Genomic DNA, 23,981 nt, shown 5'->3' on the forward strand with positions numbered 1-23,981 from the left:
ATTAATCCCGTCCACGTTGGGCATCAAGTAATTTAAATGACATATTTAACATTGCAAAAGTTTCTATCACTGTGCCTAACTTTTCAGTAAGATTTTATCATTCAAGAGTCATACATCTTTGCTTTTCAGGTTTGATGCATTCTCACTCATAAAAATTTCATTTTGACTCCAGAGGTCTTTTTCCTTGATGCATGCAAAATATGCAAAAAGTGGGAAAGAAAGAGAAAGAGGAGGAAGAAATGATACTGCTATCCTAACAGCAGAAAGTTAAAGCAGTGGGAGTTATTGTAGCCCATAAAAGACAATTGGCATTTTATTCAGAATAAAGTATTAGTCTCCGTTTTTATTTTATTTTTGTTTATTCTTTTACAAAGGATGTGTTTTCTTTAGTGTCTATCACCTGTGCCACATTCAGGAATTCCAAAAAGAAACGAGAGGTGTATGAAGCCTCTCTTTCTTATCTCTATTTACTTTTTGTGATGAGTGAGCTCTGGTCAAAAATTGCCTGGTGCCGTGTGCCATGCTGTCAACATGTCACAGTACTGGCTGCATGCCAGAGATGCCAAGCAGGTACAGACTGCGCAGTGGGCATTTTGAATTGTCTGCTAAATATCCCCTGCCATCAGTGATAGACATCAATAGCAAAGTATGTCCTTAAAGGCCAAGAGACACATCCCAGAGAAATTCCCAAACAGGTGACACAGGGAACACTGCAGATGGCCTCTGAGCATGCTGCTATTTTTAGTGTACTTTTGCATAGATTTTCTGACTGAAGCGCAGGACATTATAACTACCCACCAAAGGTAGCATGCTGAAAAATAATGTGCAAGCATCAGTGAAGACCAAACCTTGATACATTACAATAATAATACATTTTATTTGAGGGCGCCTTCCTAAAGCCCAAGGTCACCTCACAAAGAGAAAAAGATATCAATAAAACAGTAGATTAAACTAGATTAAAATAATAATTCTCATAATAAATAATATTCTTAACCAATCATGTACACAGATTCTGCCAGCCTACATTTTGGTAGCTTTACAATAACTTAATATCCAAGTCTGGAAGCAGTGCACCCCTGTATCCATTTGGTTAATAGATCCATTAAGCAGCATGGTGTGAGCCGAGTGCGGCTGCTGTGTGGAGCGCAGGCTGACGTGTTAATTCTGGGTAATTTATTACCCTGGGTGTCGACGGGCACGGCGCTTCTGACAGATTCTGTCTCACTGGGATCACCTCAGCCTGGCTTCCATGGGCATTGCCTGCTTAGCAGTGACTTCAGCATGGGGTGCTCACATCCGCTGATGCAAGTATGATGTAAAACCCTTTAGTGCAGGAAAACAACAGTGAAGATGCACATAGTGTGGCATTATATCAGACTGGCTCTCTTTGAAGATAGAAGGCTAAAAGCACACCTGTGGAGAGAGAGATGGTAATCAAATGTACTCCGAATGTTATAGGCACTTGCTGGCTCTCATATGGTTTTATTTATGGAAGTATCCTTTTCTGTCTAGGGCCGAGCTGTTATTAAATTACAAACGCTGATTGTGGCCTAGAGCTGTAGTGATCAATCCTAATTTACTCGGAGAATTAAATTTATATATAAGAGGATGCAGTGCCCTGGCCTGATAGATGAAAGGGCATTTCCCTCTTATGCGCAAACAATCAAAATGGCTTAAAAAAGAGACAATACATATGGGATTTTGATTTTTGTTGTTGTTGTTTTAATAACATATAACACAGGGCTTTCGCTGGAGAATAAAAGCTGCTTTAAGGACTGATAATAGATAAGCCAAAAAAGAAAATGCACAGGCGTTTGTGCGTGAGGGTTTTTTGCAGGCCTCAGCACTGTCTAATGTTCAGCCGGTGGGATCAGAGAGTGCAAACCTCTGGTGCCTTAGAGGCAGAGAAAGGGGATTGTGCAGGTCAACACAGCACTGCCAAACTACCCTTCAGCCATTTCATGTTATAATCAGTTGAGGGCAAATCAACATATGCAAATTCTTAGTGCCCTAAGAAAATCTTCTTAGAATTTTTGTCTGCACCGAGAGGATGGAAGAATGGATTTCTTTCTTCATGATCAATGTTATTAGAGATTTCTTTTTTTTAAATGCAATTTTGCAATGCTCTGTTTTCAGCTCTAGAAAATGGGTGCTTTCTGTTTACAGTAGGCCACTGCAGCAGCCACGCCTTTTAAAACATTGCATCTTTATAGCCGGAGCTGTCATCCGGTCGATGATGAAGCTACAGGGTGATTAGCCCCACCCAGAGGCTGCTGAGATGGGAGATGTGGGAGGTGTGTGGTTGTCAAAGCAGGGCTTGTGGAGATGACTCAGTTAAGCACTTAAGAGTAAGATCATTGCCATGCAGGAACCCTTCGTCTAGCTTTGCTGCGTGTGCTGATTTTTTACTGTTGATATTGAACAGCTGCAGATTTAGTTGTCTCAACACGGTCGTGTATGCTTCTTGTTGTGCATCAGGTTATGGCGTGCGTCTCATGTTCTCGAGCTGATTCATTTTGCAAAGTGCAGCTAAGATCTTTATTATTGCTGTTGTGAAGAAACCTAATGACTGCAGTTTATGTGATTGATTGATGCTTTTATTATATACAGCACCTTCTAAGGTTCAGTATTGTACTTTGATCAAAGATGAGAATGCATCTGCATATAATGCATATAAATCCTTGCATAAATAGACTAAAACTATTAGTTTTTGGGCTGCTAACACTGAAATTCAGCTTTGCAGAGCCACTACACTGTCTATGATGGGATTTTTTTTTCATAAGGAAAAAAAGAAAAAACCCCAAAAAAAGTCCTCTAAGTTATATTCAGATATACAGACTCCTGTAGTGACAGTGGTGACAGCAAGACATTGCTAAGTCTGTGATGTTTGCAGTGCAGTTCTTTGTCCGGTCCCTACATGAGTTATCATGAGGAAATCTCTGGACCCCAGTGTGGAAAGATTGTAATTGGTATCCAGCAGTACAAGAGCACTGCCTCACACTCTGCTTGCGGGGAGTTCTTCCACTCCTTAAGAGCAACATGGTGGCTGTTTATTAACCTCGTCTCCAACAACCTGTCACAGAGTAAAAAACAGAGCAGGGTATTTTCAACGTGCAGCTTGATGCTGGGATTGCACTTTGAAGAAAAATATGGGTTAGATGATCTGATTACTAGTGGATGGCTCTAAATGCTCCAATTATAGACAACAGGCTGGAGCTACTTTTATGAAGAAACTTAAGTTACATTTGACAGTGTGCTCTATATTGTGTACTACAGGCTTTCTTTGAGCCCTGCACAAGGAGATATGTATTGGCACAGTTACAGGATACTTGAAGTCCAAATAGAAATGATCACTTGAGACAAATTTGGATGCAGTTTTTCTTTTGTTTTTGTATTACATTTTTTTGCTCTTTGTTGTATGTTGTATGTGCATAGATGGGGCAATAATCGACATGTCTATTTGCACTCAGGTTTCTGTGTTTAGAAAAAAAATGTTACTTAATAGGCAGATAAAATACACTGGCCAGCTAATGTATTTTACACTTACATGAGTGTGGTGCGTTGCTAAACATTATTCGTGCACCCTTTTTGGATTCAGTAACTGTAGGATCATAAAGGTGTGATCAAATCTGACTCATTTTGTAAATATTAGATTTCCAAGAAACAGGATACATTTTTTTATTATTATTTTTCAGGAGCACATAAGCCCCCTGATTTTTATGCTTTTGCACTCTTTCAAATGACATACTTTGGTAGTTAAATGGTACACTAATAAAGTGCTGGGAATAAGTTGAAAACATTAGCGTTCAGAGACTTTTTTGCACTGTATGTTAAGTAGCAGCATCAGTTGAATTACTCCTGAGGCCAATTCAAAGACAGCTCTGTATAGAAAAATATTTTTGGAACAAGACAAGTCATGCTGAGGTAAATGTCTAGAAGAGTAAAATACACTTTTGAGATGCCAAGACATATATTTAGGTATTCTGAGATCAAGGAAAGCAGAAAACTTACTGGTGTTAGCAACCTGCCAAGTTCATTTAAGCAAAACAACAGAAAACTGTTAATCAGGCCTGCTGATATTAAGACAGCATTTATCAAACCAATGAATTGCTCTTGCCTGCAGTGCAGACTGCTAAAATTACTAGAAATATAGCTACATATTTAACTTTCTCAGTTAAAACAGACAAAAACAAATTAAAACATTTCAGATGGCTAATTTCAGACATTTTGAAATTTCATCAAATGTTGCCAGCCGCTGTTGCAAATAACAGGAGACCTGCAATAGCCAGAAAGCTTAGGTCACCTGAAAGATGTTTGTTGATTGTATTGCAACGGGATTTTGTGGCTCAGCCACTGTTGGAAAGACTGAGTCATGCAAGCTGATCTTGGAAAAGTCAACACAAGAATCCCCCATCCCCATCATAATAATAACAAAACTTCACAACCTTTTTTGAGTAGCAGCTGGCAGTCTAGTTTTATTTTAATCTGCTTGTACTGCAAAATATACAGTACATCTCTGAGATTTCTGGAGTTAATCTAAATATATTGCAGTTAAATAGTTTTTAGGTAGGGTATATGAGTAGTTCCAAATAAACAGTTTTTAGAAATACAATTATTACTTAATAGATTTTACTTTTTAATTTTTCTATTTGCAGTATTTGAAGGCGGTCAGCAGCAGATATCGAATGTGTTCTCCTCTCTGAACCGCGTTATGACACACACATAGTCTCCACGCATTGAAGAAGGGTGTTTTTGTAATTCCGATGAATCACTCCTTAAAGCAGGAACTAGCACTACACAATATTTGTGTTCAGTGCATCATTTATTTGTAGCATTTCAGCCCCATAGACCTTCCTCTGGCTAAAGCTGCAAATTCTCAAATATTTTTAAGAATAAATATCAACGACGTTTACAGTAAGTTGATTATTGCTTTGCTGGTATTAGCTTTGGTTTCACTTCAGGCCAAACTATAAATCATTCAGGTCTAGCCTTTGCAGGGTAATGAGCATTAGTCCGCAGACTAATGAGAGACAGGTCACCACCGGAGCACTTCAGCCTAGTGGAGAGGTTCTCTTTCAAACCTGGGTGAACTCCACATTTATTTGCTGTCTCGCTTTTTCTTCGGGACAGCAAACCTTACCAAAACATATTATTTCCTGTCTTCCCATTAATTCCTAACATGTGTATGTACAGAACTCTGAATCAATCTTCGCATTCTGTATTTTGCCAAGGCCAGCAGTGTATATCAGTGGTGTAAAGTGAATAAATAGACTGCTTCTCTCTGTTATTTACCGGGCTGGTTTAAAAGCATTATTCCATTGCCTGCTCCTTCTGTCAGGGCTAAACCTTGAATTGCTTAGAGTGATTAGTAGCAGGGAGCGTGCTGCAGCACTGGTCCCAGACTACTTTTGTTTATGTAAAGGCTTTTACGCATTCTGTTTAATGCGCTGGTGGGGCTCGCTTTTGATCCCGGAAGGAGGCGGCTGTTGAGATACCTCCCCACCACCACTATGCCCCCTCTCCTCCGCAGCTTGTATTAGCACTACTGAATTCAGATCTGTTTGGCAGGCCATTCAGCCCCCCGACCCCATCTACCCAGCTCTTTTTTCCTCTATTGAAAACACACCTTTCTGTTGGCTGAGGAGGCTTTTCTATAGAGTCTAAGCATGTGAAAATTTTCCAGAAAAGAAATAAATGGAGCCTGCATGGAGCACTTCTTCCTTTCAATAGACCTTGTAGACAGTGTTACTGATACCTGCCCAATTTTCCTCTGAGCTGCACTATGAGCTGCTTGTAGGTGTAGATGTTTGTCTGCAGTGTTGTGAGCTTTCTGTCACAGATTATTTGACTATGTGACTTGATAAGTAAAAGTTTTTCACCTGATCTCTTATGTATACATTGCTTTAGCCTGATAACTTTAAAGGGGGAAATAGTTGCAGTTATTTAGTAAAACATGGGCAAACTTACATGAAGATACAGTAAATAGGCAGAAACAGAATTTGTACTATTTTAATGAGCTTGAGAGTCAAAACTTGGTATGACCACCTTTATTCTTCTAGACAGCCAGAACTGCCTTAGACAAGTTTTCTTATCATTCCTTCAAGTGATAAAGAATATTTCTAAGGAATAATTCTCCAGGCTTCTTGAAGTGTATTCCAAAGTTCTTCTTTGGATGTTGGCAGCCTTTTGTTCTGTCCTCTGTAAAGGAAATTCCATACTGCTTCAATAAATATAAGGTATGGGCTCTAGGGAGGCCAAACCATAATTGATGTGATAGTTTTCCATTGTGTGTTTTTCTATACAGGTATGCTTTTGCTGTATTGGCAGTGTGTTTGGGATCATCATCATGCTAAAAAAGTAAGCCATTGCCAGTCAAAAGATTTACATGCGTGATCTGACTGTACTTTTCTGTGGTCATCATCATCATCGTCTGTGTTGCATCAGCCTGTAAAAATTTTCCAACACCACTGGCTAAAATGCAGCCCCAAAGCATAAATGTTTCCCCCCTGGAAAAACAAATAGAGTTTTTCCACTTTTTGTTCTTTTGTCCTCCATCTTTCCAGTTTCCTCAAATTTTCTAAGCATAGACTGCTGATATAGGCCCGGTTTTTGGCTCATACCTCTTTGGGAATCCCTTTGTTGGTGCAAAAATGCTATTTTATGCTTGTCAAACTGTAGTATCTAAAAGATTTAACTCCAAATAATGCATTTTTATGACAGGCAGCTAGTAACAAAGTGTCTGAAGATATCAGGTACAGTACATTTTTTTTTACATTTTTATTTATTTATTTATTTATTTTTACCAATTTTCTCTTAATGTGTAAGTCCTTTGTAGGCTTAACAAAAAAGAGCATCCCTCTGAAAATAGTGAGCTACAAGTACTGGACTGAAAAATTAGCCAGTGTCAAAAGAAAAAAAAACTTGAAGAACTATTGCTCAAGATAACCTAAAATAAATGACAAGAAAGCTTTGTGCCTTAGAAGCAAAGTATACAGAAAAATAGACTTTTTGCACAGTATTGTATCTTTACAGTAGGTGTTACAGATAATACTGTTCTAACATTTTAATGATCAGTTGCAATATTATTTAGATTTAGTACATAGCCTTAAAACTTACATTCTTATTAAATTACATTTGCATAAAATATTTTGTTTCATGCACCTGAACATTACCAGCTGTTACTTATCAGCTATTATCTTAAAATAGCATCACTCATGAGGAAAACTTTAAATGCCAGTGTTTATGATCAATCAATTAAGAGATTTCACAAGCAAGTAATCTGTAATTGCATTGGAAAATACTCAAAGGAATTTGGTAAACACCGTGTGAAAATGCTCTAAGGTGCTGGAGTATGATATTAAATTCAGTGCGTTTAGGCTGTGCTATAACAATAATACCAGAGATATTTTAAGGAATGTTATAATACCAACTGAATTGTAGGTTACATCACATGGATGCGAAGCCTCTGCTTTTCCCTTCCATGCTCCATACTTGGCACTGTTGTGATAACAGCTGAAGGACACATCATGCAAGGCAACATGGCTTCTGCTGCCACGGCTCAAATAGATTTTCTTCTTTGTTGGATTCACAAACATTTTGTTTTGCAGATTTTAACATATTATTATGTTAAATTGAGGTTTGTTTTGTGTAATTCACAATGGCGCTTACGTTGTGTTTATCAGCATGTTGTTTTGTCCTGGTTGGCTGGTCGGGCGGTAGATGTAGGTCATGGCAGCAGTCACACTGGGAGATGCGCATCTTAAATTATTGACCCTATCACAATTCTGTCCTAGGGCTTCTGTAACAATAGAAAAACAAACATGTTGTTGCCATAACCAAATATATTGTAAATATTTTCTCATTGCCATTTTTTTTCTCAGGGTCCAAAATTGCAAAGTCTTTACTCTGTGACGAATGTTACCATTTAGTCTCGAATACTGCATTGAAAAATCTATGACATGTAAAGAGCAGCAAGCAGTTAATTATAATGGAAAACAGGGTTGTGCTGCGAGAGAAGGCTAGATTTATATGCACCGGTGCTGAATAGCAATTCTCAGCACGCTGCTAATTGTTTGATGGATAGTACAGACCCATTTGCATTTATATTGTACCCCAATTGCCTCCCACCTATTTAGATCACATATTTAACTCCTGACACTGGACCAATGGCCATAGTAACCTCCAGACAAAAACCTCAACAAGTGCTTTAACATGAGCTTCACTAAGTTACTTTTGCACTACAGATAAACTACAGGTGGTTTATTTTATGCTTTGCTTTGCCAGGTTTTGTGAAAGACAAAAGACTACCTTTGGAACAAGGAACTCCTGCAGCTACAGCAGTTTCCACTTAATCACATAAGAACTGTCTTTAGCGTAAATTTGTTTTGGGGAGTTGAGATGTGCTGATTATACAGAATTAATTGACTGCAGTTTGTTCAGCAAAACTTAACGGTAACTCATTTTCTAAGCAGAAATCAGTTAACCCGAGTAACCATTTATGAGCGGTGACGCTGATGTACTGGAGAACTGTGAAGATTTATAGAGGCAAGGTTTATTGCTTTTTAACACTGAATTAATAAGACTATACAAACCAGGTAAAAAATGGCCTGAACTAAAATTAACCGGAACCCTGGAAGAGATTGGAACAGCTGGCTAGTCCGTTTGTTAAAAACTGTATTTTTTATCATGCTAATATTCCAGGTTGCATGTCGCTGGTAGCTGGTTACGTTCCGTCTGAAAGCAGCAGCACTAACCTTTCTCCAGTAAGTTATACTGGTTTTAACCTTTCTTCCTAAGGAGTGAAATCCAGTTCCTGAAGAATGCGGATTTGCAAGTATTACTTCATAATTGTGACTTTTTCTTCGGGAGCTCCAGTGGTCTTTCTTTTATCTATGGTAGCTCATTCTAAGTTGTATTGGCTGATTGTGATCTCCGATGCACCTTGAAGTACTGAATGGGTCAGATGATTTTTAAATCTGTTCTTGCTTCCCAGCAGATATTTCAACAAGGACCTTATGCATCACTGTGTCTGATGACTTGAACTGACAATTCATTTATTATTGAATACTCCCTGCAAGCCCTTTTCTGTGGAACCACATTATTGCACTGCTTACAGCTGCTATACATCTGCTTTACACCCACAGACAAACCTGACTCTACCCTGGTCAGTTGTAGACAATGTAATTGAAAAATGTGGAGTCTGCAATTGCTTTAGAGAGGAAAATAGACCATCCATCATTTCTTTGTCTATCCAGAGAGACCTCAATTGATTTTGGATCATTCCATAGATATGCAGTTAGCGTCTTTTTGGCACTGCTCGAGGTCTGCATCTAAGGCTTTAGGAGAACTTTGTCTTTAGAATAAAAGCTTGATTATTATCTTCATTTTAGAGATTTCAGTTCATGGCAGTTATGTCTTTTTTACTGTTCTTTGTAAATAACTTTTCTTAGTCTTTGTAAAAAATACCCTCATTAACCTTCTCCATCGGTGCTTCAAGGCACTTTGTTCATTCCCTTGAGCCTACCATGAGATGATAATAACACTTTAAAAATAGGCTTTGTATCACATATTACTTCTATTTTTTTAGTGAGTGACGATATAACTTGGAAAATAAAACCTTCTGTTTATTATCTTCACACAAAAGTACATTAGAATAACGGTGGCGTTTCCTTTGTTTTGGCACGCTCTCACAGGATTTAGACTTGGGCAGATGAAGAACAACAACAGCTTTGCTCTCTGGCACTGAAACACAATGATAATGTCAGATGTTGCTAAACACCGTTTCATTTTACAGGTGCCTTTTGTAAAAATTCTGACAGCAGCATTTAAGGTGGATAGGGTTTCAAGACTGGAGAACATTTGCATCCCATGTCATTTGTCACTGTGCATAGTCTGTTAGCCTCTTTGAAAAAACTTCACGAGGTTTCCCATGGTCTCAAAACTACATCTCATTGCATACTAGCCGATTAGTAATGAGGAGGAAGGGCTGTGCAAAACAGAGATGGCCAAAGCACTGAGCCCAGCTCTCAGGAAACAAAAACAATGCACTTTACAGAACATTCTTGAAACTTTAGAAAGCTGCTTGTTGTCTGGTACCTCACATTTGCATAGCATCAAGGATCTCGAGTAAAAGGTAAAAATTAGCAACTCATACAGGCTGCATTTGAAATGTTGGGAGCAGCTGAAGTGCTCTTGTGGCAGAAGAGTGGGAGCATTCGCACTACGCCCCCACCCCCACCCCCAAAACCCTCCACCTCCCCATGTGGCAGAGGTCCTGCTATTGAGGCCTCAAGTCATTAATCACCAGGATCTTTTCAGCTGTCAATACGTACAAAAAAGAAAGCCCCCAACTCCAACAATGGCATCTTTGAAAAATAAACTTTTTTGGGGAGAAAGGGCAAATATAGTTCACTACGGATTATTGTTTACTGTTCTGTCCGGCACAAATCTCATACAGTATTCATAAAGAGCTTATCTTGTGAAAAAATCCTTGTCTGAACAGCGCAGCCATATTGTCAGTTAAACCTCCCAGATTTGCCTGGTGTGTTTTTTATCTTTCGTTCAGAGAGCCGTCTTCTAGCGTCCAGTGAGTTGCATCCTGCGTTTGGTTATAGTAATTCATTGTCAAGTGTTGAGGCAGGCAGAATTGAAAAAGAACCCTGTGGCATGAATGGTAAGGTGTTCAGCTCGTGAAATATAATTATCATGGCAATGCATTTGGATGAAGCAGAAATACAGGTTACTCTGAGCTTCAGAGTGAACTGTGATCAAGCATTTTTGTAAGGTTTCCATTCATAGTGACATTTGTAGATGCGATCAAATGTTTTTATATCCACGTGGTCACTTCGAATGTCATATTTGCATGACAAAAATTGCTGTCCACTGTACTAATACCCATTGATTTATGTCGTGCTTCTCTGAGACAGCAACGTCTTGCAGTTTTATCTTTATTTTCTTCTGTTTTCACTTCAACAGTTTGTCCTTGACGCCAAGAAAATAAAATGCACCACATAGCTGAATGCCTAAAGTTCTTCTCTGTGTAGATCTTATACTCTGTGTTCTGTTTGGCAGTAGTAGTTTTATGTTGCAGATTTTAATCATCTCTGTGGGTTCAGAGTAGTCTTAGATTTGTTTGAAACCTCCGTTTCCAACTGGTGATGATTTGTAACTTATAAACAACACAATTCATGGAGGGACACCTGCCACTTTTACAGATGCTGGAGTCCCAGCATTTCTATGTGGCACATAAAAAAGAATATTTGTGGGAGACTTGCACCGTAAACTTTATAGGTGCAAGATTTGTTGTGCAATATTTTATGAAATCTAATCCTAGTGGTTCTCCGGGCTCTCATTGTGTGTGCTGAGCCATGCATGCGCTGTTCGGGGGCATGCATTTGCATTTGATATGTTTCTGCAGCAGCTTGGTTAAGTGTGTGTATGTGGGTGTACGGAGATTTTTATTTGAAAATAGTCAGTAATGGCTTTTTTTTAACATACTACCATTATGCTTCCTGAAATGATATGAGCATGTTTGAATTAGACATATTTTATACACATTTGAATGCCTTAACTTTATTTTGGGCGATGATAAAGGCTAAAATATTTTCTTTTTCTTTTTCTTCTACAGAACTCTCAAACTAAACTGGCATTGTAACACACATTTGATTTTGGAAGTAGTGTGGAGGCAGCCATGGAAGTGAAGGAACGTAGACCCTACCGCTCACTTACTGCTCGGCAGGACACAGAGCGCCGTTACACTAGCTCCTCAGCAGACAGCGAGGACGGTAAACCCAGCGCAAAGTCCTACAGCTCCAGTGAAACACTAAAAGCCTTCAACCATGATTCCAGGATGGCTTACGGGACCCGTGTCAAGGAAATGGTTCACCACGAAGTGGATGAATTCAACCGACAAGGTTAGACAAAATAGTAGATGAGAAAGTGTCATTAATATCACTTGGTATAGCTAGTAGCAGTTTATTAGTGATATGCATCATCATTTTTTAATGATGAATCTCTTATTAATTTACATTGAGTCGCAGTAGAGGTCACTCAGCATCATCCAACTATTAAGTAAGGTGGCTATGGATTGAACTTACCATGGCAATGTTAAAAACTGCATGGAGGACATGCACACTTTCACCTGCTCGCTGAAATGCATAATTAATCATTTAAGTTTAAATGAAATATGATGGTAGATTTAAATTTGCTTGCCACTTGATGTTGTAGTTCTGCTTTTGCAGAGCAAAAGCAAAAAAAAGGGCAACATTTAAATACAGTAAAACAGGGAATTGAGTTACAATTTGCCCCAGTGTAACAAGACATAGTTCTGATAAGGTACCCTAAAGTGAATATAGTGAAAGCATATAAAGATGTTTTGTTTTTTTAAATGTTAAATGTCCCAATCCTTCATGTACTTGCAACTCCACGACCACTGCTAGTGAAACCTTTGCTCTATAGTGTTTTCTCCACCCAGGCCATTAAATTGCTGTCATTTTCCTGCACTGAATACTGTTAATTATGTTAAGTGATGCAGCTAATTATGTCTATCTGTTGGCTTGCTGTAGGGGCAGACTTTTCCCTTCGAGATCTTGGCTTTGGAGATGCCCTCCCATCGCATGTCGCCACATACAGGACTGACCTGGGGATGGCACACCGCGAATATTCAGTCAGTGTGGGCTCAGATGCGGACACGGAGACAGACGGCATTATGTCACCAGAGCATGCAGTCAGATTATGGGGCCGCAGCAACACCAAGTCAGGCCGCAGCTCGTGCCTCTCCAGCAGGGCCAACTCCAATCTAACTCTGACTGACACAGAACATGAGAACACAGAAAATGGTAAGGAGCTTTTCTCTTTTTACTTTTTCTCAGCCATTCTTTATCAAAAAGCAGAGTCTGAATTTTTTTGGTTTATTTTGACGCTGGTGTAAACAACGTAACATGTTGTTTAACAGGAAAAGAAGAACAGCGTGAAATAAAGTCACAGTTTTAGACTAAATGATTATTATGTTAGGTTGAATAGTTTTTGGCATTGCTCAACTGGACTTCTTACAAAGACAAGATGAGCTGCAATTAAACATGACAGTTTCATTAAGCCTTTCAGATTTTTGCTTGATTATATCAGAAATTGGCCCAAAGACCAGCATAATTAGGATGTGACTTCTAAAAGGAGATGCGCTTATTAGTTTTCAGCACGATCAGAATTATTACCTGCCATTACCTCTGCTTTTTGTTTAGGGATCGCTTTATTCTTGCTTTCTTTCTGCTGAATCTGTTGTATTGTATTGGTCTTTGTTGGACAATGATCTGTCTTGGTGCTTCTGTTTTGTCCCAGAGCGCATGAAGTCTTTGTGTGTTTGCTCAGAAACTCACATATAAACCTCTTTAAATGAAAATTAAATGTTTAGCCTCGTTAAATGTCCACGTGTTCTACGTTGTATGCTGGAAGACATGAGATAAAAGAGCAGTCATCATCATGGCTGGGGTGAAAGGGGGGCTGTGGGGTGGTGTTCAGTAACAGGCTCAAAGATACAGATTCAAACAGCCGGGATCTCATATTTAATTAATCTAAGGAACAAAATTGTGTCAACCTCTGGGGGTGGGCCCAACTTGTCATGGCTGGCGATCGGGAACAAGGGTTAACAAACATTAGCAGCGCATTACTGGCCAAAGGATCATGTTATTCATTACATACATTTCACACTGTATTGTATTCTGTGTTCGCTCTTTACAGCGAGCACAGAATACATTGGCATTCTGATACATCAGGTGACCCTGTATAATCAGCTCCTGTCTTTCTCAGGAATCAGTTACCAGTTCAAACATGTAATGCTGAATGAAATTACAGTTATGTTATCAGTAGTGCTATTGTGTGTCAGCCGAGTCAAAGGTGAATGGAGGGAGACATATATCTGTGCATGCTACAGTATTTCAAGTGTTTTTAGGGGTATTACAATTCCAGAGCCTGACTTTACCTGCGACAAAGAAAACGCCGGAAGGGAATAACAGTTTTGCTGAAGCTACTTGTTAAATTGCAGATTAGCGAGAGCCGTAAAGTTGTGATATTACAGAATTCTGTTTGGAAGATTAAATTTGGATGCTCAGTCCCGCTGTGCCTGTTTGTCAGTAAACTCTGTTGCATCCTGTTATTTTTTTGGACAGTGTGTAAACTGAAAGAAAAAGCTCTCATAGGTTGGAGGTACTCTGTCATTTAATTTGCTTTTTGTGATACGGAGGTACTACATGGTAAAGTTTAAGGTCTGTTTAGAACGATACATAGTTAGAAACAAACCTAAATCATGCATATTAACGGGTAGATTTATGACACTGTTCCCAGGATACTTCCCAGAAAGAGGAACTCATCAAGGGCCTAGCGGCAAAATTCTAATTGCCCCTGCACAGCCTTGTAGAGAACCTTGTGAATAGTTTTGCATTTCAGAGTGTGTCACATTATGTATTAGCTTCTTATTATAACTGACAGAAATGACTCTTGGAAGTGGAATCCATTTGCCCGAATGACTCAGGGAGAGAACATGGCATCTCTCTGCTTGATCATCTGAGATGCCAAAGGACTTGATTTTACCAGCATTGTATATAATTAAAGAGACTCTTCTTGGTTGACTGTTCAGGGGTTGGTAGGCTGGAATGTATTCAGAGCACCCGAAGCTGCAGCATCATGCGTCTGTGAGACCCAATCGGGATTCTAAGTAGCTTTTTATTCCACTCACCCAAGCAGAAAGAGCACTTGTATTCAGCATTTAATTCAGTAATGCCTGATAACATACAATTTATATATGGCAAGTTAATTAAAATCCATCGAGCAGGTCTGCTTGTGTGTGCTTTAATCTCTTTAAATCAACAAACCATTTACTCTGCTTTAATGTATTCAAGCCACTGGGCAGTCCCCCCTTCTTCACATGTGACTTACTTGACCCTAGTTTTAATGCATGCAAATAAGTGACAGCAATTTTGGAACAATTTTCTCGATGCTGTGATTCAGTTGTCAGTTTTACACTGAAGAAAAACCTTTCCTTATCATAGTGTGCTTCACTGATTCATTCCATTTGAGATGTCGCAGTAATATTAGCCTTTATCTTGATTGCCGTTTTAACAAATTACATGATTAGTTTCAATAAATAAGTGTAGTGTCGCAGACATGCAAATTTTTATTGTTATCATTTGATACTTAATGGAGAAATAAGTATTTCCAGTGCTCATTGTAAACCTCATTTATATGCGTGCATCTGTGTGCACATGCATGTGCTCGACTGTGGATTGGATATCATTTAAATGCAGTGTGTACCGGTATGTGTGTTTATCCTATCCATGCTGCCTCCGGTCCCTAGGGAGTCCCTTGAGGATGCTTCCAGCAGCCAGCGACTGCTGAGTCATTGCACATCTTACAGAGTTTAAACTGCAAGAAGGGCCAGGCAGACTGCTGGGTTTGGGAGAGACTTGCTGTTCTTGGTTTTTACCCAATAACGGCTTATCCAGATGTGCTCTCTAATCCAACTTTCCCCCACTGTCATGGCTGGGCTATTACATTTCTGTAACCATAAGAACCGGCAATGGAGATGGCCGCAAAAGCCTGTCGAGGGATTGTTATTCATGTGTTCCATAACCTGTGGAGAAAAACAATGTGGCTAAAGTCTACACAGTTCTTGTTGATAGAAAATGTTTGAGTGACTGATGCTGATATTTTTCAAAGGACAAAATGTAATTAGTTCCAGTGAGTGGTTAGTTATGTTGTGTACTGATTTTGCTTTCCCTTTCTCCGTCCTCCCGAGAGATCTTGTCGGTATCGATTGAGGAGATATACTATGCAGCCGAGCCTTGATGTTACTGTAAAGTTCAATTTCATGATACGCTTTGTTACATCATTTCACAGAAATTTAATGCCGGTATAAAGAATATGCAAAAATTTTTATTTTAATTATTTCATTTTATTTGATTTAATTTTATTATTAATGGTCATTACTGAAATCCTGGTAACTGTAGGCATTGCTTCAGGGCAAAGCTTCATGATACTTTGGTGAAATCTTCTTGTGAAAGTCTCTCCATAGCCTGCAGCACACAAGCAACTAGTAGGGGTTTGTGTTGTCTCCACACACTCCTGAAATCGCTGGATTCACTCTGATTTTAAATCTTTTATTAAATGAAACTTGCCTTGAGGGGGTGTCTGAGTGAAATCAAAATTATATGCTAGTAGTACTAATAATAATTTGAATAAAGTTTTCTGATTTCCTTTTAAAATAGAAGATTTCAGCACAAATGAGCAGTCCTGATGCCAGATGCCACTTCTGTTGAGCTTAAGAGAGGTTTTCATTATATAAATGTATTTTTTGGGACGGGGGTAAAAAAGAAGTTGTGTCAAGTTGTGTCCCGCAGCTGTGTTAAATAACTCACTGATATGTGGACTTGCTGAATTCCAAAAAATTATATATGAATGATTTGAGTATATTATAGCAACTTAAGTAAATTAGCTTATTTTTATGGATTAGTCTTGCATTGAAAACAGTTACATTTGAGGAAATTGATGGATGGATGGATGGATGGATGGATGAAAAGAGCAAACTAAAATTAAGTAAGACAGTTGCATGGAGCACAAAACTCTTTATTTCCTTGGATCTGTACTCCACACTGTTCTCAGTTTAGTTACGGTTCCCCCGCTGCTCTGCACAGAGAGCAACCCACCCAGTTCTCTACAGATTCAGTCACACACACTCTGCACTGCTCTGCCTCAGTATCCCATCACCACCCTGTTCAGTCCTACAGTAATTATTGGTCTTATATCGAACCACAGTCCCCTGTTTCATAACCAAAACCAACAACATTTTTAAGGGAAAAAAATATGCACCTCAGATTTTTGAGCTAGAGCATCTCACTGAAATAAGACACTAGTCCATACTACTTCTTTGAGCAAACAATAAGTTGTATTACTGCCAAGTACTAGTAATAGTACCACCCTCCAAAATGCTATCTGCAGTATGGGGAGTTCCCATCCTAGAAAGCAGCACTAATATACACACCCAAATACTACACATTTTATTTTTAGGTTCTGTTTACAACTTTTCTCTCCTTTAAAATAACCCAGAAGTGCTTCTGTGCCACCACTAACAACCCCTTGCAACAGAATACCTAAACTTAGCTCCCACACACCCCTGTTTATATATTTTACTTTTAGGATTTCTCTACCTCTCCTATATCCATTACTTTTTAGTAACACATGCTCCATGCTTTTTTCCCTTTCTATATGGTATACATGGTCCGATACTCTCTTTTCACGGGTAGTTGAATTTAATCACGTATGACCTGTTCTTAACCTAGAAAATATGACTTCTTCCATTCTGTATATTTAATCACAGTACATGTAAATACCCATTTAACAGAGCTGTGACCTTACACAGTGTATGGGCTCCGATCAAATACGGCAGCGTGAAATCGCTGTGACATCACGTGAACTATGAACAGAATGGACTTTACTCTCAATTGTTGAATTGACTCAATAAAAAGCCATTAAGTTGACTTGCCAGAATGCAGTATTTTGCTGAAATAACACAACTGACTCAATTATAAAAAACAAAAACAAAAAAAAAACCTTATTTGTGCAGTATCCAATTAAAGAGGATTCTTTTAAACCAACAATTTCATTTGTTTTTGAGTGCAGTATACAGGAAATTTCATTAAAACAGAATGGACTTAATGAGCATTTAAAGTTCATTTTTTTAAAGAAGAGGAATATTCTGATCTTATAATTATCCAAAATACTAAAGCATTTCCCCCCCCCCAGTTTTTCTTCCCTTTCCTATGATCTTTATCACAACAACACACTTTAGAGGCTGCTCCACAAACGAGTGATTTGAGGTAGCATGCAAAAATAAGGCCTGAATATGAGCGGTGGTCGTGTTTTTTAAGTCTTTTCTTTTTTTATTCTGATTATAACATGAGTCAGTGATCAGCATTTATACCTTCAAAGCACATAATCTGCTGAGCTGATCATGCGTTTAGCTTGGGTAAGTGCAGCATTTATTGATGGTGAGTTGGCAGATAAAATGTGGTCAGTCTGTTATCTAGATTCACTCTGCTCCTGCATTCTTATGATGTTTTTGCTACCGAGATGTTCTTTTTGGTCTGCTTTAGATGTTGTTACTGACTTCCACTGATGATCCATACATGCAGTCATAGTTAGTGTTAGTAAGTGTTATAAAAAACTGTGAAACAAAACTCACACAGTATTCTCCAACTCCTTGGTGACAATGATTTTGTTCCCTTGCTACCTGGTTTTAGATGCATGTTGAAGGGTTCAAGACTGAAGAAACCTTGAACTGTTGAAAGATTGAGGTTAAGAGCTCCAGGGCTATACTCAGTTACTGAATCTTTGAACATAGCATGACTGAGTGTGAGGGACAGGTGTTCCTCGTAGAAAAGTCACAGCCCCAAAAGGCTGAGGAGCTTTGAAAAGCAAATCTCTCACAGTTTTGAACTTGAGCGGGGAGTACATCAACCTGTCCCCTGTATCCACGCATTGAAAGGCCTTTTGTTCGCTTCTATTCACTGTCATTATTCTTGTGCCCAAGCCACAATTCCATTGCATAAAGAAGCACCTACACTTGAGGGTGATTGTAAAATGTATGTGTTACAGAGACGCAGCCCTAACAATAGTCCACTTTCTTTTGTTAAATCCAGTACTGTTTTTTTTTTTTTTTTAGGGGGGGGGGTTGTTTTTTAATTTGACCTGCGTAAAGTAAAATCCAGGATTTGGTGAAGTGAGAAGCTGAAAAAATCTAAATGAAATAATTTGAAAGGTTACAGAGAATAAGGAAGCACATTACAAATGTACGCTCTGCCTAGAGATAGATGTCAATGGCCACACCCCCCTGAATCATATGAGAAAATGTCTTTGATGCACACTCCACATTTAAGATGTGTTTTAACTTTGAACTGAATAAAATTGGAGCCTGTGGGGTGAAGTGACATCAGCCTTTCATTTGGACACGTTTTTTCTGTATTACACGGCTGGACTCATAGCGCTTGCTTACAACATTACGGGAGTATTTTTTTGTTTGTTTGATAGGTTTGTATCATGAATGTGGGTTCTTATTGGCTAATTAAAAAGAATTAAGATAGAAAAAGTAAGGCTATGATAAACTATTGATACAGACTGTGATTGTTTCTCTCTAACAGATATCATTTTTGCTCAGCAATGAAACCAGTGACATATTTATAGAATATTATTTTTCAAATACCCTTAGGAACAATTACACTGTCCTATTGTAGTTTATTAGCTGTATCGGTTTTCCTGCAGACACAACAGAATCGTTGTCAAACAATGGTATTTTGAGGCATCATTGACTTTTGGCGTCTGTGATAGAGGCTGTGATCCTTTGCTGTAGAGGAGAGTTTTTGCTGTAATGCTGGGATCTGTAATTTGACTGCAACCACATCGAGCACAACATGGAAGCTTGTTCTGAAATGGTCACGGGCATCGCAGCGGCAGAATATCAGGCGAAATGATGCTTCAAAGAAATCACTAGTGGTTTCCTAGCTCACAGCAGCCACCACCCCCAGTATTTCTTATGAACTTATTTATTTGTTTACTTTTTTGGCAGAGTTTCTCCTCAGATCATGGATTAGTAGAGATATTTGCTGGCTCATTTGCAGGCTAATTTGGTGGGTTTTATAGGCCCTTGTGGACAGTTTTGAGCTGTTATCTGTGGGGTTGCTTATCCACTCCCTGCCAGTGCCTCTGACAGTCTAAACCAACATCACATCAGGGCCCACCACTGAGACTCAGGGGCCTCAAAGCACGACATGGAGGAGGATGAGCCCTCCTCTTTGGAGGATTATCCAAACCTAGTGTTACAATTTCTGTCCCTCTTTTAGCAATATCCATTTAATGTAGAGTCCTATTTTATATGCTTGTGTTATTTTCAGAGAACAGTCATTCTTAAAATGGAATATAAGCTGCAATGCACTGATTCAATATTCTGAATCTTTTTCCGTGCACGAGTAATAGTTACTGTCCAGATTCAAGGATCCTGTATTAAATACAGTTTCTTACTCAATGCTATCATATAAATATGTAACATACCAGGGGCAGGGATAGCTCAGTAGGTAAAGTGGTCGCCCCATGATCGGAAGGTCGGCGGTTCGAATCCACTTAACGGCTACCCTGAGGTACCCCTGAGCAAGGTACCGTCCCTACACACTGCTCCCCGGGCGCCTGCTTAGTGGGCTGCCCACTGCTTCACTGAGTGAATGGGTCAAATGCAGAGAAAAACAAGTAATTTCCCCATGGGGATCAATAAAGTATCCATTATTATTATTAAAACAAAACATCTACAAATCTCTTGTATCTGATGCTTTTTATGTTTCTCTTTTCTAGAAGCCTTGCAGTAAAATTTCAGATAGCTCTGAATGATCGGTTATTGTTGCGAAAGCAATTAGGGGTTGTTATTGAGGTTGAGGAAGCAGAGATCATAATGTGCTGTTGCCCCAGTCTCAGATAAAAAAAAATAATTAAATGTTCATGCTGAGAATTTTCTCATTAGCAGTCACCTCTGATATGTATGGTCTCTGACACAAATTCAGCTATGGAACTTTTAGTCCTACTTGATCTAACATTTATCAGTAAACACCAGCTATGGAAATTGAATATGTAAATATGTTTCTGTCACTTCATCATCCAAAGGTAGAAAACACTTTCTTATATTTAAGATGCAAAATCAAATCATGTTTTTTTTTATTGAACTCTCATGCATATTTCATCGTATATGTATAAAAGTACACAAGAAAAGAGCCAAAAGAGTCTCAGTGGATGCGGATGAAACGTGTCTATTAAATTTGTGTTTCTTTTAAAAGTCTTACCCGGGAATGATGTGAGTTCAGATAGTCCTTTGTGAGTATAATTATTTGTCAATACAGAGCGATTCAAAATAAGATTAGCATGCTTAAATATAAGATTATTTTCACACACATAAAGACTCATTGCGCTGGACAGCTCATGTTCTTCCTGGATTATTTATCTCTCATTGAAAATAGCTTGGCACAGTGAAAATTTCACAGCCTGTGAATTTTGAAGAAAATAGTTTGGGATATAAGCTTTACAGTTTTTTTTCTTCTGCCTTCAGAGGTTTCCCAAAAGTACTGCTGTCACACTGGAAACGCCAGTCTTATCGCAACTGTATGAATTGCCAGCTTCTGCAGTAGGTCGCACCAGAGCTGCAGTTTATCTGTCTGTCTTGCAGTGTGTGAATTACCAAATTCTGGCATAGATGCACTTTTAGAGGATTTAAACTGGTTTCTTACTAGCTAAGCTCTCTGTTGTTTACAGTAGGTTGGAAGTGTAACGCCTTTACCATTTTGTTCCGCGTAAGTGTAGTTCAGACGCATTTTCCCATTTAGCTTAGGTATGGATGGCAACCTGAGGCAGTATGTTTTCAAAATGTCAAGTTGAACAACTTAATCAGGTACTAGAAAATAAATTGACTTCTGTCAGTCAGCTGCCTGATAAACAGCCACTATAAAAATTTATACGCTCCACTAGTTATGTGACTCTATAGCATACAACAGTTGCATGGCTGCGATAATATTATGTTCGCTTTTGCAAAAGTGAAGTGGAAAAGCGAGGACAAAAAAGAATATTTTGATTTTCCTAACATTGTTATAGTGTTAAGTTGAGCTTTAAGTCTTGTGTGCCCCTTTTGTCATTTGCTAAAAGACAGTGAGAGGCAGGAAAAGATTTTCTATAAGTTTGTTGTGGTGAGCTCAGCCTGCTTTGTTGGGGTCTGCTGGGGGAACTGCGTCGGAGCTGGTGACACTAACAGATGGATAATCTGATCAAGAAAGCTGGCTCTGTGATTGGCTACAAATTGGACATATTTGAAGATTTGTGGTCGAGAGGAGGTCACTGAAAAAAATAAATACCAATTTATAATACTGACCACACTGTTCACCGTTTACTGGACTGGCAACGGCGGACTTTCTTTGACAGACTGTTTCAGCTCTACTGCCAAAATTCAGTTAAACATTTATTGACATTTTAAAAACTTTTTTGCTTCTACTTTTTCTTTTTCTTAGTGCTGTTGATGTTATTATTATTAAATTATATTAACTGCTGTAGCAAACATATTCCCTAATCTCGGATAAATAAAGCTTTATTGTACCTTTTCTTATCACATAGTTGACTTCTAGACGTTCTGCTTTCTTCACACTGTACACATCCAAGAAAAGTATAGAAGTAAGATAGAACCGTAAATGTCTCATTTTATTCTAGAAAGTGACAGCTTCATGAATAATAATACAACCTGTAACAGCCAGAATGCAGTAAACAAAGGACTGAAAAAAGATTAGGCTTATGGCTCATATTTATCCATTAAATATTTATTGGACTCCATTCTTATCCTGCGGTTTAGCTCAGAACATCCTTTATGTAACAGAATGTATGTTTAATATGAACTAAAATGTCTCAAGGTAACATTACTGAGGTAACATTATACTAGGGCTGGGCAATTAATCCAGTTTCATTTTCAATTAGGATTTTATCTTCCAACAATTATGAGAACAAGATAACTGGGATAAAGCAATTATTGTTTTTACTGTATGTTCATTTTTCCTAAGTGTTTCACCTGTTTCTAAAAAGCAAACAAAAGAAACTAATAAAAAAAAACAAAAGCAAAGCTGAGACGTTAAAGTCATAAAATGCTTCCATTAATGAACCTTCCAAAGGTTCATTAATGGCTGCTTAAAGCTGCCTGACAGTCGCTGGCTTGCTGCAAGTCCACTGCCGGCTGGGCCTGGACCACATCCCCCATTGCAGGAATTCTACTGTAGAGGCTGTTGGATGGTTGTGGGCCACCAGGGACCCTTCCGAGATTGGCTCTACCGTCGACCAGTTTGTGCTTCCATCCCCCTCTTTTTCTCCAGTTTTTCATTATTAATTAATTCATTTTTTCCCAGTGTTTTGCTTGAGGCAATCCCTTATAAAAAGGCCCATTTTTTAAAGTTCATGACGTCCACTGCACTTATTTAACATTTGTCTGTAATTGGTAGTTATTCACCATAATTGTTGGTAAACAAACTGTTCAATGTTGTCTTATTTTAATTCTTAAATAATTCTTTTTAAAACGAAAAATTGTACACAAAGGACTCAATGCTCAACAATAGAATATATAAAATATTGGAAATTCTTATAATTTTTTGCTACTAGATTGACAAATTATTTAAAAATAATCATGATGTTTGTGCTGTTGTCCAAGTCCAAATTTGCAATAAAAATAGTTTTCCTTGCTGTGAACAATTGTTCCTTAGTAAAGGTGTTTTCTGTCTGCACAAAATATTCTTGCAACTGACATTCAACCAAGTATTGTTAACTACATACTTGGATGAATTATAAGAAGTACTTGGATGGTTGGAATATACTTATATAAGGTCGAAATTGTTTTCAAATTCAAAATACATTTATGCCCACATTTCTTTACTCTTTGTTTAACTTCTTGTGGTATAAACTAATCTTACTGACCATGTTGCTGACTCTTAGTGGCTTAACTTTTATCATGCTATGAATTATATAAGCACTTACAAACATAAGCCGCTTGACAGCATGTATTTTAGATAGCCTTTTGAACTGTCTTGCACTCAGTGGGAGCTGAACACACACACAAATCAATTCTTCAACACTGACAAAGTGTCTGAAATGAAAAACAGTGGGCTTTTATGTAAGCTATCTGGAGAGCATGATGAGAGGAGGATATCAGTTTTAACAGAGGTGTACTCTCTTTCATGAAAGCCTGCGTGTTACTCCGATGGCTATATACAACATCTGGTGGAATCATGTAAAATGTGTCCCTCTCAGTAAAGAATTTTACTGTATTATACAGTTTGGATTCCAGAAGAAAATTTGGAAGATGTAAAGGTTTTCAGTTTTTTGAGGCCGTGTTTAAGCTCTTTATTGTCTTTTATTAGGAATGTAGCTTTTTCTTAAGG

General features: G+C 38.4%; 1 protein-coding gene across 12 annotated transcripts in view; it reads left to right on the forward strand.

Moving 5' to 3' along the window:
• Positions 1–23,981, forward strand: part of tenm4 (teneurin transmembrane protein 4) — a 146,430-nt gene that overhangs the window by 23,042 nt on the left and 99,407 nt on the right. For all 12 annotated transcript variants that reach the window (XM_004560521.5, XM_004560522.5, XM_004560523.5 and 9 more), the window contains exons 2-3: positions 11,627–11,912; positions 12,564–12,836. In XM_004560521.5, the coding sequence (XP_004560578.1) occupies positions 11,690–11,912; positions 12,564–12,836 (496 nt within the window). In that variant the 5' untranslated portion in view covers positions 11,627–11,689. The remainder of the gene's footprint in view (positions 1–11,626; positions 11,913–12,563; positions 12,837–23,981) is intronic.

This window comes from Maylandia zebra, linkage group LG14 (genome assembly GCF_041146795.1).
Source record: "Maylandia zebra isolate NMK-2024a linkage group LG14, Mzebra_GT3a, whole genome shotgun sequence".
NCBI classification, from domain to species: Eukaryota; Metazoa; Chordata; class Actinopteri; order Cichliformes; family Cichlidae; genus Maylandia; species Maylandia zebra.